Here is an 18,728-nt window from a genome sequence, read left to right as displayed (position 1 = left end):
TTGTATAGCAATTCTAATCTCTTGCATTCAAGGTTTGTTGAAGCCTTAGTAGAAGAATAAAACATGTAAAGATCTTAGTGCGCTGGTTGATGCTTAAAGTTTATAGAACGGAAAACAGCAACTTGCGTGCCTCAAGCAATTTGTGACGTGTGTAATTTAATCATGACGGGTACTTGATCGAATAATTTTATTCTATTTTGGTTTTGCCCCATTTCTATGTAACAATAATAATCTTCTTATACGTTTACAGGCTTAAGTGATCAATGGATTTTGATTGTTTTACTCGGCTGCACAGCTTATCCTTAAGAAACGATGACAATGCTGATGATGCTAGAATACAAATAGTCATAAAAAAGGTGTAGTGCTACCACTTCCAAGTTTTAAAATACAATTAATTACACAAAGTTAATTTAATGATTCTATGTGTACTTCAAGTTTGTTTATAGATAGTATACAAAAATGCAGGTTCAAAATCCATATGACTTTTGGGGAGTCCAAGTTGATAAGCCCGAAACTTCAGCCTTTCATAAGCTAAAAACCGAAATTGAAAGTTACTTTGGTGACGAGCAATTTTTTAAAACTATCCTTCCTAACCCAGCTGAAGGCAAGGTATTTGAAATATGCTGTATAGGTAATACCATAACATTGTGCTTTTTTTAAAATCAAATTTCCAGTAAGTACATACCTAAGGAATTTTCCTGTGTTTAAGAAATGTATAGCTTACTGGTCATCTGGTTGGCATCGTGCAAGAGTGGAAAAGGTCCTGGTAACTCATCGTGGTTGTCGTGTCCGTTGCTTTCTTGTCGATAAAATTATGTCTATTCTTGTACCCTCCACAAGGTATAGTATTATATCTGGTAATTGCAATTGCAAATCTTTAATTGTACTAATGCATGGTAAAGGTATATTGTTCGTTATGTAGTTATGTGCATTTTTGTATACACGTTACTAAAAGCTATATTTCAAGTATAAATTCAAAATTTTTAATCTTATTTATTCAGTCGTAAAAACAAATACAGCAGAACCCCGGAAAGCTCACTACTATTTGTGGGACCGTTGTCAAAATTAATGGTCATGTTAGTGTAGTTGTTGCATTAGTGAAAGAGAATGCTTTACATTGCAATGGAACAGAAGATATTCTGGACCACAATTAAGTGGTCGAGAACCGGAGTGGTTGTCAACTGGGGTTCTACTGTACTAACTCACTAACTTGGTATAACTGTACTGCGTTTTACCCGTGACGCGACACTTAATCGAAAGACACTTTATCGAACGACACTTTATCGAACGACAGTTTATCGAACGACACTTTATCGAACGACAGCTGATCGAAACGACAGATGATCGAACCGACAGTTGATCGAACGACACTTTATCGAACCGACAGTTGATCAAACGACACTTTATCGAACCGACAGTTGATCAAACCGACAGTTGATCGAATCGACTGTTGCTTCTCCCGCACACAGTCATAGCAAAACGTGGCGTACAGTTGCATTGTTTGCTGTAGAAAATTGAAATTTGGTGACTTTTCATAAAAAATGTTCAGCTATCTGTCCATGTTTGTTTGATAAAGTTGGATTTTGTAATTTTTGAGATATTGTGATATTTATATAATTTTGCTCTCTCTCCGCATTGAAGCGTATTACTCATTTACGCACCAATAACTTGACTAACTATTCTCTTTCGTTCTCTTCTCTCATCAGTCTACGACGCATAGTTTTCTAGTAATTTACGATTGCAAATGTGTGTGCGGGGTCGGCCACACCTAGTTTTTTAGTAAACTCGCGAGCCTGGTTAGGATAGGGTTAAAAGAACCACAATTTAACGAAACAACTGACGATATGCACTGTTAAAAGAACGACAATTTATTAAAAGAACCACAATTTATCGAAACAACTGACGATATGCACTGTTAAAAGCACGACAACTGACGAAGTGCACATTTTAATCGCATTCATTTAATTACAAGTTGTGTGCAATTGCTCGAAGATAACTTTTTATGTCAATTTTCGTTGAGTCATAATTTTCGACTATGCTCTTCAGCCGTTGGTTGACAGCGTCGTAGCGCTTCTTCCGAGGTGGGCCAGCAATTCCAGCACTCAGTTGCTCAATAAACATTTCGTTGGAACCTTGTTCCCGCTTAATTTTTTTGACGAGTCTGCGAAGCGTCGGATGGGATATTGAGACACGCTTGCTGAACGCATTGTGCCATCCTTCAATGCTATTATTCGTTCGTTCTTTTGCGCTGTCGGTCAAGCTGGGATAAAGAACACTTTCAAGAAGCTACTTTGTGTAAAAGTCAGGCAGCGATATGCCCCTTGCTATGAAATTTTGCCTTCAATTCCTTACTCTTTGTATCTATAACGACTAGTCTAGTCTACTGTACAGACAATCTCGTACTTAGTGATTCTCGTGCGTATTCTTGTGATAACTTATTAATATGTTTCGGGCCGGACGATTTCGCATGGCGGGCCGGCCGCCATGCGAAATCGTCAACTTTATGATACAAATCTAAAATATAGATGTAAAATATAAATCGCTTTACGATACAAATATAAAATATAGATATAAAATATAAATCGTCAACTTTATGATACAAATATAAAATATAGATATAAAATATAAATCGTCAACTTTATGATACAAATCTAAAATATAGATATAAAATATAAATCGTCAACTTTATGATATATACATCACAATTCATTAATGTACACCATTACAAAGACCGCACATCACAATGGCTTATTGTCTCAATGTTTGAGAAACACGCAAAAATCTTGCTTGAAGCTATTGTCAAAGTTTGTCGTTCGATCAACTGTCGGTTTGATCAACTGTCGGTTCGATAAAGTGTCGTTCGATCAACTGTCAGTTCGATAAAGTGTCGTTCGATCAACTGTCGGTTCGATTAACTGTCGTTCGATAAAGTGTCGTTCGATCATCTGTCGGTTCGATTAACTGTCGTTCGATAAAGTGTCATAGTACCCGTTTTACCATCTACTTAAATTTCTAAAAAGCTAGAGTTAAACATTTTTATGCAAAATCAGTTATTGAAGCATTTTTTGTGTTTTCTTTTCTGTGCTGAAAGTAAACATTGAAGTAGTTTATATTTTCTGCAGTAAGCTATGGTATATTGACATTATAATACTTATATTTTTATGTAATAAACCGCAATCGCTTTCAGAGTATTTGTCAGTCCACCCTGGGTTTGGGAGATACCCAGTGTAGGAATAAAGTTTTCATTACATGGAGTGCATCCGGTTGGTCTCTGTACCGATTACAATCAAGACAAAGTTCAATTTAGGTAAGAATTTCTTGTTTCATTTGAGCCCGAATAACATACACAAATACAGCACATACTGTGTCAATTTTTCTTGCTAAGGCTAGTACTAGTAGATGCAGTTTAAATAACAGTGCACTGTGTATGCTTTATCATTATATAGAAATATGTATGTATGAATTTTTAAAAGAATCATATGCAGCAGAAACATTAATTTACTTAATCAAATGTATCGTATATGTTTTTATAAAAACATGATAATGTGATAGGTTCTAGTTATGCCTTTAGTATTTTTAATATTTTAGGTCATGTTCAAAATGGCATTCCAGTGCAGTGCAGTATTTCATCCAGCAAATACAAAAGAGTAGGTAGAAAAATTAACATCAAAGTTTTCCTGCTTTTATTTCTTTTAGCTTCATGGGTGCTATGTTGGTGGCATACTTTTTTGCAAAACGTTTTAATTATATTTTAGCCAATGGCGTTGCCTGTGCTACAAAAATCCGAATCAACGAATCCGGTATTCATTTTGTTCACCTGTTCCTTGAACTTGAAAATGTAAGTTAAGTTATAGGCCATCAACGTTCAGTGTTGGTAATTACACCTATGTCCATTTGCGTTGAAGGAATTCAGGTGCATCAACGACATGCTGATCGAAAAAAACTTTGCAGCAGTTGTCGAGGAAGAATCGCTCACTGCTTCTGAAAAGGAAAATTATGTTGCCAAGTTAGTTGTTGTTAACAACTATGTAGTCAACAATGTGATAATATTGTTCTATAAATAATGTCTGATAATATCAGATGAACTTCATTTTCTAAACTTGCAATTTTGCAGCAATGTTGGCGTGTCATCGAATGAAAAAGAAATTTGCCGTGACCGCATGGTTGAAATTTTCAAGCAGGTATTTTTACTAGGTTTGAACTAATTACTACTTAAAGTAAAGGGTAAAGTCAAATTTGTCATAGAGGTAGACTAAAATTTCTAATAATGATGTGATTTTTCCAATTTCTTTCCCAAATTACTCAAAAGTTCTATAAAACTTTCTCCAAATTTTGTGTCTAACTGAATCAACCTGATCAAGATTTCAAGAGTAGAATTGAGTTTTTTTTTTGCTGCATAAACTACTTTTATCAAAACTTTGTTAGTTAATAGTTCACAATTTACTAGTTTAAAACTTTATTTTAATAGGGCTTGGCAGATTTAAAATTAGACACTGTAACTAACCCCAATGAAGAAGATTTAAGTTCAGATCATTTTGACACCAGTTCTGTCTCTCTTTCATGCCAAGGTGATGAGAAGTCTTCAAACTCTGCTCATGATTTTTCACATAATATGTCTGATTCTTGTCCACAAAGGACTAAGCAATTAAAAAACAATGGAAGTGGTGCTGGAAGAGGAAGAAAAAAATTGGAGATAATACATTCTGTTGGTGACCATTCTTCTTGTGGTAACAGTCCTCAAAGAACTTGCAGAGAAACAGAAAGCCTTGCCAATCCATCAGCTGTTGAAGACAGAAATGAATTTAATAATGTTACACCAAGCCTAGAAAAGAATGTGAAAATGCAAACTTCAAAAACTGATTCAAGTGATCTTGACGTTAGTAGCATTTCAGAAACCATCGATCGAGTTACTTCAGCTCAAGAACTGCCGGATCAAGATAAATCTGACATCTCCTGCTTCTTGAAAACTTTATCTGAAACATTAGCAGAGCCTGAAGGCAAAGCAGGCCAAGAGTATCCTGGAAAGATCTCTTCAGTGCAGAGGAGGATTTTGCTCCTTGAAAAATTTCTCATTGAAGCAAAAGAAGAACAAGCAGGTTTTAAAAACCACTTGCAAAGTGGGGTTGGTAGAGGGTTGCTTCTTTCCAATAAAAGGTCAAATGTAAAAAGGCAAAGCTTTCCAGATGATGCTGAGTAAGTAAAAAAATATGCAGCTAATGTATATATTAATTAGTAATTACTATGCTACTAAATGTTAAATTTATTTCAAACTTATGCATAATAATTAATAATATAATTATTTTAATTAAGTGTCACCAAATGATGTTAGAAATTGTATATGCATTAGTTACTGCGCATACCTATTCAAAATATGAACATAGGTTATATTTTAACTTAGCAGTATACAATACTTAGAGAGTAAAACAAATATAATCTTAAATACTAACTTAACTATTCAGGAGCCATCTACCCACTGCAAAAGGGAAATGCAAATACAATAACAAAAATGTTCAAAAATCATCACCAAGCCACAACAAAAAACAGACATTTTTTACGTCAAAAACCTCGCTTGTGAATAACTACCGCAGCACAGGAACAATTTTAGTTCAAGGAGTAAATCCTCCCAACCCATTCGGTCTGTTTTGTGATGTCCCTTTTCCATCCAATTTTATTGCGTTAATGGAAGAAGTAAGCTGAAGATAATTTCATTTTGTCATGTGTTACTTATTTTCAATACATAATACATATATCTGTTTATTCTAATATATCATATCTATAATGAACGGCCTAAATGTAATGGCAGTAACATACATGTCACTAGAGATGTGCCGATGCTGATGTGAAACATCGGAAAACTGATCTATCAGCTACTTATGATGCATCAGTCTATGTTTTATATAACTTTTGACTTATTTGTGGAACTGCTTTTCTGTCTTTTATTAACTCATATAATGAAGACCATTTACTCGTAGTGAAATGAAATTTCTTAAACTTTTAACGATAAAGGGCTACACATCTAGAAGGTTTAGAAAAATCTAAAAATCGTATATTACATGGCGCAGCGCGCAAAAAAAATACCACATCGCATTAAAGGTTGCTTTTTTGAAAGGCCACAAACATCAGCATCCGTACATTTCAACATGTCACATTATCAAATCTGTGTAATTATGGTCTTTACACAGAGCTTGAAATACCGTGGGCCATACTTCATTCAAAGCCATGCATGGGCAGCCATTCTTGAAGGACGTAATTTGGTTGCACTAGCACCTTCTGGTGGTGGTAAAACCCTGGCTTATGTTGCTCCACTGGCTTCGTCACTTCATAAAAAAGATAATATGTTTGTCGACAAGACATCGCTCAACCAGTTTGAGGCTTCTTTTTTCACCTCAAAAAGCCCGATTGTCATTGTGTTATGTTCAACATGGAAAAATGTTCACGTAAGTACTGTTTAATGAATGCTTTACTTTAGCTGTGTGGACAACTACAATAGTTTCAGTATAACACAGGGGTGGGCAAACTACGGCCCGCGGTCCCATTTTATGCGGCCCGCCGGCACTTACAGAAACTCCTACTCATCACTTATTGTTTTAATTAAACAGGTTACATGACAAAATATTATTCCCTTTACGAGTGTGTTTTTCTCTTCACTTTCAGTGCGTAAACACACACACGTCAGTCGCGCATGTATTGCAACATGCTTTCAGCAACTAGCCGTACACTTCTCACGCATTGTTTGATTCAATTGTTTGATCATAAAATACAAATACGGTAGCGGCTACCGTAGGTCTTTGTTTGCGTAGCTTTAAACGTAACTGAGTGTAAAATGCAAAAATTGTGTTTAATATGAATATGCGTTTATTTACACATCGGGTAAATTTTCCTACTTTGTAATGAGAGTGTGCGGCCCGCCGACTGCAACATTTTTTCTAATGCGGCCCTCAGTACAAAAAGTTTGCCCACCCCTGGTATAACACATTGACTGCCAATGACAAGATAACTCATGGTTGAAATTCTGGCAATAAAGAGTTATCTCATGAGTCTTGTTTATCGTCCTGCCAGTAAAGTTGAGTTTTCTTTTCACACACACTGAACTGAACCCAAGTGTGGCATCTGGGACAAGAACAGGAAAAACCCTGGCTACAGAAACAAATCTTTTTTGATGAGAATTGCATTGAAAATTTAGAAAACACGAATGAACGAAATATTGCTGGTACCAGAGACCAGATAGGCAAGTCAGACCTTGGCAGTCAACGTGTTAATACCTAGTCAGCCCAGTTTTTTTTTAGTTGTCCACATACCTGTTCAATAACCGTCAAAAGTTGTTGTGTAACTGTCATGAAACACAATAAAATATTACAATTTACCAGAGACATTTGTTGATTTTGCAATCAATAACTGTTGTCTAATACTAAAATCGTGTAAAAGTGACTACGAAAGCAAAATTCAAGAATCCTTCAAGAAACAAACTTTCTTGTAACTTCCAACTGACACCTTTTTGACTAACACCTGACTGACTGACACCTTTTAAGTTGCACTACTGTTTTGTGGAGTGTTGTATTTTCTTCGTAGTCCATTTCATATTGTTCACACCGATATCTGTATTGTTCAAACCATTTTATGTCTTAAACACTCTGAAAACTTGCACAGGTAAATATCCAAATGATGTTTTTGATGCTTGAAAAAGTTCATGTTGGAACTCATTTTATTTTTGAGGTTCCCACGTCATCAAAAATGTGGATATATTATGTGAACACATCTACTTACATACAGTAGATTTACCCATTTGAAAGCCTACATCCCTTACCCAGACAAGGCTATGTTTTATCGAAGTGTCGTTTAAACATGGAACAAAATAAACCCTTATTTGTATTGTTACAGATGGTTGAACAGAGATTCAGGCTTTTTTTGGGTTGTATTTCTTGTAAAGATAACAGGAAGCCATTACACAAGGTAGTTGGTATTATTGGAGGCCCAAATGCTGAAGAATCTCAAGCCATAAACCTCATTGCTGGGTCTAGTGTCCTTATTTGTTCACCCCATACACTTTTAAGGATATTAAAGCTAAAATACATTGACCTGAGCAGGTAAAAGGCCTTCAGAAGTATTTACGAATGATAGGCTATGTAATTATAATACTAGAGAGCCCACTACATCGTGTTGGCATCATCGTCCAGCCCAAACCTTTGTCTTTACCATTGTTGTGTATTACTACTGTATATATATAGGCCTTTTAGATGTTTTATGTTCTGGCATTATACTGTTCCCATTAATTTGTCGAACTTAAATTTTTACCATGAACCCGTGCAATATATCATGATTCAAGAAATTATTTGCTATATGATAACAGGGTAAAGGGTAAACCAAATTTACTGTGGATGCAATCTTAAATTAGCTCTTTTATTATTACTGTATTTGCAATGATTTTTCCTTGTTCAATGGATTTGCTTGATGGTTTTCCAGGAAAATATTACACATTGTTGGTGACAGATTTTGGTGGTAACATTTCCGCAGGTTGGAAAAGTTAGTTCTTGATGAGATGCACGTTCTGATTGAAGACTTCACTTCTCAGATTCGAGATATTATGGGATTGTGGTCAGAAACCTTGAATGATGTTGACAGACCTACCATACCTAATTACAAACTTCAAGTAAATATACGGCTTTATACAGTTGATGAATACATGTAAGGACAAACTGTATATTTTTCATACTTCACCCTAAAGATCCTTGGATTTGGAATACAGTGGACAGCAGGCATAGAAAGTTTTATGAAGAAATTCATGAATAAGCCACTTCTCTATATCAGTGATCCCTTGGAGGCTGCAGTTTATGGTGAGGTAATGGAGACTTTACATCTGCTTCTGTTGCAGTTGATGTTGTTTGTCACTGAGGTCTTGTAAGTCAGTTTGTACAGATATTTTGTTATTGGGGGTGTTAAAGTGGGTTCTTTAAACCACTTTTATCCGGTTAATCAGAAAGTTTATTAACTAAAATCTTACGTATGAAACGTCTTCATTAAAAACTATTTTACGATTTTAGGTTTTCAGTCGCCATTTATAAAATAAAGAAAGCAAACTGTTTAGCGATTCTGTTGTGTACTAAATTGATTTGGACAATTTGTTGATGAAACTTAATCACTTGGTGTTAAAACAAGTAGATTTGAAATTTATTGATATCTGTTGACTTTCATTTGCATGATATTCATGGCACATATGTGATAGTGGCTTCAATCTTACTTCTTTCACAGCCATTAACGCTCGTTTTGGTTTGTTTATGTTTTGCTCATGCACTGGGTAAAAACAAAGACGGGCACAACTTGTGTGCTAGTCTTTGGCATCTGCATCGAATCAAAACTGAAGTAATGTACCTTTAGTAGTTTGACTCCCTTTTGCTTTTATTAACGACGAGTGTATCTCAAAAATAATTAATGATAAATTCAGGTACAACATGAAGTAAAAGTGTTTCCAAGATCCGTGCAACTAAACGACTTAGTCGCATTTCTCCGTGACCAAGAGAAGAAGAGCAGAGAGGGAGGAATTGCCATATTTGTATCATCTGTGAGGGTCATGAGAGCATTAGCACACGGTTTGCAAACTATGAGCTTCTATTGTCAAGAAGGTACGTTTGTTGCACTGAATTTGATTATTATATAATTGCTATTTCTTTTTACTGTGTATAAACATTTTCACCTTAATTTTATGATAAGTGTAAACTGTAAGTGTTTCTAATATTCTAGTTTTCATGTAGGAATATGTTAGTATCTGTAGTCTACACCATGATAAGCATTCTTTAAGTTTCGGTCATGGCAGTTGATTGTATTCATTAAGTTGCCGTTTACCTGCTGCTTGTCTTGCTTTTTGTATATTTTCCAACCAGCATACAATTGTATGCCTGATTCTGAACTGCAAGAAATCCAGAAGGCATTTGAAGAAAATCCTTCTTCTGCTCCTATCCTTGTAGTGTGTGATGATGTCTTATCTGTCTTGGAAATAGAAACTGTTGAGGTGTTTTTTAATCAAATTTTTCATCTCATCCTGCATTTATAAAAGCAACGTCATTTCTTTTTTAATAAGCAAAAGCAAAATTTGTCATTAACATAACATAGTATTAATGTAACACTGGGCTATTGGTTTTTTTATAAGTACACATGTAGTATGTAATTTAGTGAATTAGTGAATCAGTTCTAGATGATGTACCAGATGTACTGGGAAATTCTTTCAACTGTTTTTCATCTACATTATTTTGCTCTACAAAGTTTGCAGTGCATTTTGAACTTCCAAAAAACTCACATCAGTTTGGACTTCGTCTTTTTACCATGAAGGCTTTTTTCAACATAAACAAAGATAGGGACGAAACTATCTTGTCTAAGTATGTTATGTATTTTGGTTTAGAAATATACGATGTAATCCATAATGTAAACATTTGTTGCTGTATGTAGCAAATGATCATATTGTCTACTCTAGTTAGTCCTGTGATACATTGAAATAATTATTTGCAACCTGAAATGCCAATTCATTGTGCTAGATTTGTTTATTAATATTCATTTTAGTACATATGTACTATGTTTGCTTTTACATGGGAGGTTTTGTTTGTAACTGGGATTTCCGGAACGCATTTTGATTTAAATGAACTTTTTTTGGCAAACGTTGTATTACTTCTACCTAATAACAATTGTGTTAGGCGATAACTTTCAATAGTATTAAATACTCATAATTTGAAAGCTATGAATGATTATCTATATTCTATAACATATGGATATAAATGTAATATTAAGGTCTATCACTTATCTCACTGGACATGATGTTGCTGAATTACTTGAAATGGTGAAGTTGTCATCTAGAGTCTTGCAGAAGGTTCCTATGTGGTTACAGGAACTTGCACAGGCAGCTGTTGAGGTAATAACATTCCTAATATAATAAGGTACAAATTATACACAAAGTGGATGCAGTAAAAGCTGCAAAAGGGACTAGAAAGATTTCATTGAACCAACCCAAAAATTAAATTTATGATTATGGCTCTTACTAGGCTATCTTCTGGCATAGTTATAACTTTGTCAGTAACTCGTGCATGTATCTCATAAAGTACATATTATAACTACTTTTTATAGACCAAAGAAGTCTGCAATTTGAAAAAATCTTTGTGTCCATACTTCCAAGCATATGGCAAATGCAGAGACGTCAGAACTTGTAACTATCGTCATTTTATAAGTGAGAAGCTTGACGCACCTAACTTGGATCCAGCATTTGCTAAGGTGATTATCTGTTGTAATTTCTTGACTACTTGTTATAGCATTCGTATTCCATTTTCGTTGAACGGATTATAATTGTGTTGAAATGATATAAAGTGAAAGCTTGTTCACTTGAAAGCTGAATTGATCCAAATTATTCAAAAGATGAGTTTTCTAAATTTGGTAAAATTGTTACTGAGTAAACTCCGCTTAATTTGACCACTTTTAGATCTGAATATGAATTTGCTAGAAGTAGACCCTTATCAACATACTAAGCCAGAAAATGACCAAAAGCCCACTTAAACTCCATCATAACAGCTACATCATAAGAAAGAATACATTTGGCCGTGCTATAGATTGATGCTAACTTTCATGTGGCACGCATGCAGAAAAAGCGGCATAATGATTCATAGTGACATTTATGGTACTAAACGGTAATGTCTAAATGCTGCGACACGGTGCATGGAAAAAAAGAAGAAACTATGGAAGCAAAAAGTGTCAGAGTATCCTAAGTTTGGTTAATAAGCAGTGTTTATATTTAACAGAGATTATTATATGTAGAAAAGTTTGGGGTCACAATGAAATAGTCATATTTATCGATGGTTACATTAAGCGGTTGCATAGGTGGCATTCCATTGGGCTCACTCACTATATTTCGAATTTGGATGAGTTGAGTCTGTGAGCTTTCACTGCGTTATTGGATTGTAATAACAAGTTTCTACCTGATTTGTTGTACGTAGTTATATTTGCAACTGTATTCAATGCACAATTTATGTTTTATGTGCTCGATCCCGAAGAAAGTTTAGGATGAAAGCTTTTTAAACAACTCAATTTGGTACAGGTTCCTGAATATGGTCATGTAAGGGTTATCATCACAAGTGTGTACAATGCCACCTATTTCTATGGAAGGTTGTTGAAATATCGACCAGATACTGCTGCTCCAGCAATAACCTGTCCAAATTTATTTGATGAAATCTGCAAAAGACTTCTTGAATATTACAGGTTGAATGTTATATGTCTTTCAGAATATTCATTTTCCCCATTCTTCTATGAGAACTTTATATTGAGTTTGCTGTTTATATTCTAACGTTTATTTTCTACAGTGTGGATGCAAATTGCTTGTCCATTGAGTCCGGTTTAAAACCTGGAGATTTACTTGCAGTGAAGATATCTGGGCTTTTTTACCGTGCAAAGGCTGTTTCTCCACCACCAGCTAGTACGGACAGTGCTTCTTCACAAAAGGTATTTCAGCTTAACAATGTAGCATCAACAATGCTATCGCATACAAACATACTGGTTTATCAGGATGTTTGCTGGAAAACTCCCGCAGGAGTTACAAAACTTCGAGTTCATTTGGTCGACACTGGAGCATATCACATTGTTAACATAAAGACAATCTACAAACTCCCAGAATCCTTCCGTACTGATCCATTCCAGGTAAGAAATCACCAGTTGTTCCAGTGGCCTCAGAACAACCATAATTTTGTTTTTTGTGAGTTACTGGTTAATTCTATTGATGGTAATATAGTGTATTTTCTAAGGCAATCATAATTCGTGCCTGCAATATTAAGCCAGTCGACCTGGACACAGAGTGGCTCTTTGGTGCAACAGAACTTGTTCATCACAAAATTAATGGGAAGGTAATAAAGTGCTTCTCAAATGCCAGTAAACTAATATTGTACCACTAACTTTTTAAGTTCCTAGTAGGCTCATAAGCAAGTCTTAAATGTAACTTTTGTGGTTTAACTAGAATTTGTCATTGTGTAGCTTGTAATAGTGTTATATGTGTGAGTTTGGCCGATTTAAAATTTCGCATTTTGGAGACTCTTTGTTATATTAAGAGTTTTTGAAAACATTGCATTATTGTTATCAAACAACAGGCAACTGTTGTTTTCTTTATAAATTTCTTATCATTGGCATTGTTCATATTATATATTATGCAAACTTAGTAATTATACATGATATGTTACTCGTACAATATTTAAGTACTAATTTGGTTATGTAACTTTTAATGTGCACATTTCTTTTCTTTTTTTAGGAAATTGAAGGAAACGTTGTTCTTGCTCTCGGTCATACAATTTGGTTAAAACCAGTTGTAATCCGATCAAAGCTGCCCAAATCAGGACTTTATGTAACTGACTGCAATGTTGTTAATGAACTGCTGAATTCATCATTGGCTGAAAAGAATCCACAACATCTAACTAAGTAAATATACTGCCCTGACTCATTTTATGATATACTGGGGAGCAGATAATAATTATTCAATTACGTAATTATTTTAGTAGAGGTAATAAATATTTTTCGTCTTGATTCTCGACATGTTGCTATGTCACTCAGAGTAGATGCAAATATTTTGATTGTTGACGTTTCAATCAGTAACTACACTCGTTCTCGATGCAAGATAAGACTAACTAGAGTAGACAATGTGATCACTTGCTACTTATAGTTTGAAAAAAATTGATTTGGAATCATAAGGAATAGAACCGTTAGATATGATCACTTGAGCTCGTTTTTATCTAGCCTTGTATTAACATTTTTTTGTGTTTGTCCAGTGTTCAGGGCGCCGTATGTGAATTTTAATTGAAATAATATGGCTTGTACTGGGTATCTTCAGTGTTCTTGTATTTGAAATAGTGATCAAGGTTTGGTGCCTTGTTGGTATGAACGAATTTCATATGCTGGTCTTATTTTTCATGTTTAGTTGGTCTTACTTTCACATTTATTTCTGTGCTTAATGAAACTTTGGGTTTTGTTTTGATTCAACTGCAGTCTTTGTTGTAGGTAATGCTGTGAGTTTTGGTTGGTCCAAGAATATGTTAACATGAAAAGAAATAATTTTAGTTGGAAATCCATTATTTTTAGGTTGTTTTGTGATCGTGTTTATGTCGTTAATGACTGAGATTCTTGTGTAATAGGCTCGATTTTGTGGATTCTCAACAGGTTGACCTTGTATTTCATGGTTATGAAGCTTGTCCATTCGGTGTATAGGCCTGCATCCATATTTTGCGTTATATGTAGTGGTTATAGTTAGTTCTACCCTGCGTTGAGAACGAGTAGGATTACAACCAAAGACTTATGCAATTAAAATATTTGCATTTACTCTGGCAGCCTGGACTCTGGACTACTGTAGTCTTTTTGCTTCAGAATAAGGTAATTTGTTGTAATTTGCAGCATTATAATGGAATGTAAGGGAAGAGGAATTTTGCCAGATGAGTCCACCACCGAAAGAGAAAACGTAAATGCTGAAATGCCATCTTTACAACAAGGTGAAATCAATGCCGATTGTCTACATTCACCTCCTGCAGCATCAAAAGAAACTAACGCTGCCGACTTGGAAGATGTGTCAGATTCAAGCACTGATGACTCTGACATACCACCTTTGGTACTCAGCCCACCACACAAGTCCAGCAGTGCTGTCTGGAATAACTCTGAGACGCCATCACTTTCAGATTCTAGCACAATATGTACAAGCAATGACACTTGCCAAACAGACGTGGAATGCCAGAGTCTTGACAAAGTTCTTCACTTTAGAGAAAATGATTTCAAAGAGGGCAGTGACCTCCAGTTGGCTGGCATTAAAAAGGCTGTTGTTAAGTGCAGTCCACAAATGTTTTCACAAAGAACAAATCCTTCAAAAATCGTTCTCTCTTCAACGCCTGTAATTTTAACTAAACCCGAGTATTCTGAAAAGAAGGAACCAGTTTGCTCCAAGAGGATGCCTTCCAGTCTGAGCACTCCACCCCTTCAGACACAAGCACCTTTGAAAAATCTCATTCCTAATCCCTCTCCAAATCACACACCCAACACTTCACTTAATTCCATTGGGACCATTAAACCAGCAGATGTCGAACAAAAACATGGCCAGAGGCAGACAGACGATGCACGGGCATCTGCTGCAGATTTGTTAAGAAATAGATTCGATGAAGAACATGATCGTCCCCATCTTGGTGTGTCATTACCTCTCGGTAAGTTTTGTTTGCTTTGGTTGTTGAGCCTGTTAAGCAAGATTGTAATAGTATTTCTTCAGTTGGCTTTAAGCGATACATTAAGACATTGTATATTTTATTTTTATCTAAAGCAAGGCGATAATGGTAATATAAGTAAACTTTATACCAAAAAAGATTTGTCATTAAGTGTGTGGAATTAAATATGTTTAAATAATATTTAATGGAACAACAATTACCGCCAAAAGTATGTCGCAAATTTTAGTTAACGAAGCGCCTTTGATTACAACAGGATTTTTGTTGAATAATGAATAATAAGTGATTGCTGGTAGTTAACAACCAGTAGCCCAAAAAAGACTCCATTTTTGCAAAGTTAATCGTTAAAGTATTAGATGTTTTCCAAAAGTTCAATTACGATCACTAGTAACTAACAACTTTTCCACAACACTGTTCTTAATTAATTCAAACAGTCTGATAACTACTTTCTTTCCGAAAGAGTGAGTTTCTTAACTACTTAAAATCGGTATCGATATGAATTTAGAAAAACACTTGTTGCCATTCGCAATGTTGCCATTCGCAGTCACAGTACTTCAAAGGTTAAGAACCCCAGCATTAGTGGTTAGCGCCATCAATTGTGATGAGTATCCTACACCGTACCAAATAAATCCATGAAATACATTTCCTAACAATATACATTAAAAAGCAAATTCTTGTATACAATGCAGTAAATTGTACCGAATTATTTTAGATGAAAGAAAATCAAGTGCCTGCATCAAAAACAACCACCCAGACAGACCTAACTCAAGTCATTCACTAGCCTTGACTAGACCAATGTTGGCCCTTGAATCAGACTCAAATGGCTTGTTATATCCCCAATGCAAGCAGCTTCTCCGCTGCAATGACCATAGAGTGAGGATTAGAATCTGCGAAGATATTTATGTCACTTGCTCGGAATGCTATGCCAGCATAGCAGAGAGAGATCTTAGAGGTTTGAGTGATGCTCTGATGACGTCAAGACAAGACAGAGAAGCAGTCTTGGTAAGTTTTTTTATGAAATTATTTTCCAACTATTTCATTTGATATACTTTACTTTCACAAACATTTGCACCGAAAAAATATTGAGTTAATATTTTTTACTACTGTACCTTTTTGTTGTCCGATGATAATTTTTTATGTTAAATAATTTTGATTCTGCAATTGGTTTTTATCATCTTGAAATAATATGAAAGCATATCAGAACTTTAATCAATGTCATTTTTGTTAATTTGATCACTGTCATGAGGAGTTCAAAAACCACTTTTAATGCAAACTTAAATATGCAGCTTACTGGTGCAGCCCTGGCACTTGCTAAGTTGTATGTACCAGTCTTTGAATACCTGTCAATGTCGGATTTGGTGCAAAAGTGTTGTCTAAATCATCAAGAAGTCAGTTTCACGTTGCCTGAAACGGCTCTCACTTTATGCACAGTTTTGCTGAATGAGTTTATGAAGGTGAGATGCATTAATATCAAAAGCATGTGATGATTAATACTTTGGTATTGAAAGATATTGGAATTTCCAGGACACGCTAAAAGCCTGAAAGGCTGAAATTGCAAACAGTGTTTCCCAACTAGGCCTATTTTCTTCATTTCAGTCTTTCAAGATTTTAGTGAGATTCGAATTTCCAATCTGAATTTTTACACCTTTGTTTTGCTTTGTACTCAAAATAAACGCGAGCCAAGATGGTAAAAAACACAGTAATATATTTATTAATTATCTTGGCTCAAGTGTTCATTCTGTGTATCAGTCTCTTCCATCGTACCTTCCAACACTTTGCTCCTAAGTTTTGCTTCGGTTTTTAAAAATGCTATTTTAACCATTACTAATTATCACTATTGTTTTTAGTTACTGTTACTTTTTATCAAAATTGTTCTTGTTTTAATTTATTTAACTGTTGTTTTACCATCAATGCCTGAGAATTACTCGTTTATTGAACTTTGTTTTGCAGAATCAGAGCGAAGCCATTTTAACAGTTTGCAAACATCTTGTGTCGTATCTTAACCAAATTTTGAACAAAGGTCTCGATCAGGCTAAAATGCAACCAGTTATTGTGAAGACACTAAATCTCTTAAACAGCATATTTGCTCTTCATCACATGTCACTTGTTGAAGCCCGAAGTGAAAATGTCATCAGTACATTGTTAAGGTTTGGCAGAAGCACATCCGGTTAATATCATGCATTAACCAAGTTGATGAACCATCAGATATTTTTTCACTGTGTGAAAAATTGCTTTGTGTGCATAATTTGTTGGTTGACAAAGTTTTTAAACATTACTTCATACCCCATACATTTAATATTGCTCTGTGTACTTTTCCAGACTTGAACCAAGCACTGAGACAGAAATCCTACGTAAAGATTTATTCCTGAAACTCGTTGCGTATGGAAATCACGAAGAAGAATCGGATGGTAGCTGAAATAACTAATGATAACTTGGCAATGCAGACTTTATACTATTAACTAGAAAATCTTTAAAGTGCAACTTTTTAGGTGAGACGGCTGATCTTCCGCCATTAAAAGAAGTGAAAAATGCAAAACTACCTAGAAGAAAGAAGGTAAGATTTATTTATATATTTGTTTAAAAATGAAATAAGCTTTTTTCTAACACCTAACTTTAATAAATGTGTTAACGTGCAATATCAACTCAGTAATCGTGGTTAATCACAATCAGCAACAGATTAGCTAGAAACCATAGCCTGGATAATCGTTCTCCTGATCTACAGAGATTAAAACAACACTGGCAACCCTTTCGACTGTATTATTATTTTTTGTGAAATTTAACGTCCAGGTCTTCGATGCTCTCGATTACGACCGATTTAACAATATCGACACTGATACCGAAACCGGCAGCGTTTACCGACCATTCAGCCCAGTATACGTTAAGTTTGGTAAGTTAGTTTACGGTCTAGTCGTCACTTGTTACTATAAAAACGATAAATTTTCCAAGACTTTTAAAACTTTTGTGCTTGATACTCCAGCAACATATTGTTTCCAATATTTTTATTTTTTGCTTGTGCAGTTAAATGGATATCTTGTTGTTACTTAGCCAGTTAGTTGCATTTACTTGTTAGACTCTGAAACTGAGACCTGTGAGACAGAGACTGATGGAGACATTGATTGCTTTCCTGGAATATGATAGTGTTCTTCTTGGCATCTCTTATAAAGTTTCCTTTTCAATCAGCACACTATGCTCACTATCAATTATGTGTAGATACAAATTTTTGCCGTTTTTTTGTCGTTCTTTTGTTCTCATGGTGCAACTTTCTTATTTCATTCCAAGGGGCTCTTTTACGTTTCATATATGTGTATTTCTTTTTCGTTCAACGCAATACTGCAATTCAGTCGGTTCTTTATATGAAAGTCGTTGATTGTGTTCATGTATTTTTCTTGCAAAAAGGTCGTGTTTTTCGAATTTGAAATAAACACCGTTCGCAGTTATACTACTCGAATATTCAGATTTCAAGTTGGAGACTTGGGCCTAATTAGAAGCAACGAATGAAAGTAGGAACTTAAAAGGCATTTG

The 18,728-nt window shown here is 35.0% G+C and overlaps 1 protein-coding gene across 1 annotated transcript; it reads left to right on the top strand.

Annotated features, from left to right (window-relative positions):
• The first annotated feature begins 241 nt into the window (after positions 1-241).
• LOC143452684 (putative ATP-dependent RNA helicase TDRD12) lies at positions 242-18,643 on the top strand. Its single transcript, XM_076953737.1, has 32 exons — positions 242-356; positions 466-609; positions 710-840; positions 3,188-3,307; positions 3,589-3,647; positions 3,756-3,838; positions 3,906-4,006; positions 4,115-4,181; positions 4,469-5,193; positions 5,460-5,688; positions 6,183-6,437; positions 7,879-8,084; positions 8,512-8,647; positions 8,723-8,836; positions 9,440-9,617; positions 9,876-10,003; positions 10,255-10,367; positions 10,774-10,894; positions 11,107-11,250; positions 12,068-12,228; positions 12,330-12,468; positions 12,532-12,663; positions 12,768-12,866; positions 13,265-13,431; positions 14,398-15,191; positions 15,919-16,208; positions 16,493-16,660; positions 17,157-17,353; positions 17,526-17,614; positions 17,696-17,760; positions 17,994-18,093; positions 18,277-18,643. Exons 1-32 carry the CDS (start codon positions 264-266, stop codon positions 18,339-18,341), a joined length of 5,613 nt encoding a protein of 1,870 aa, XP_076809852.1. The 5' UTR covers positions 242-263; the 3' UTR covers positions 18,342-18,643.
• Positions 18,644-18,728: the final 85 nt, after the last annotated feature.

The sequence above is a fragment of the Clavelina lepadiformis genome, chromosome 4 (assembly GCF_947623445.1).
Source record: "Clavelina lepadiformis chromosome 4, kaClaLepa1.1, whole genome shotgun sequence".
Taxonomy (NCBI): domain Eukaryota; kingdom Metazoa; phylum Chordata; class Ascidiacea; order Aplousobranchia; family Clavelinidae; genus Clavelina; species Clavelina lepadiformis.
Note: the sequence above shows the minus strand (reverse complement) of the source record. Positions and strands in the feature narration are given on the sequence as shown.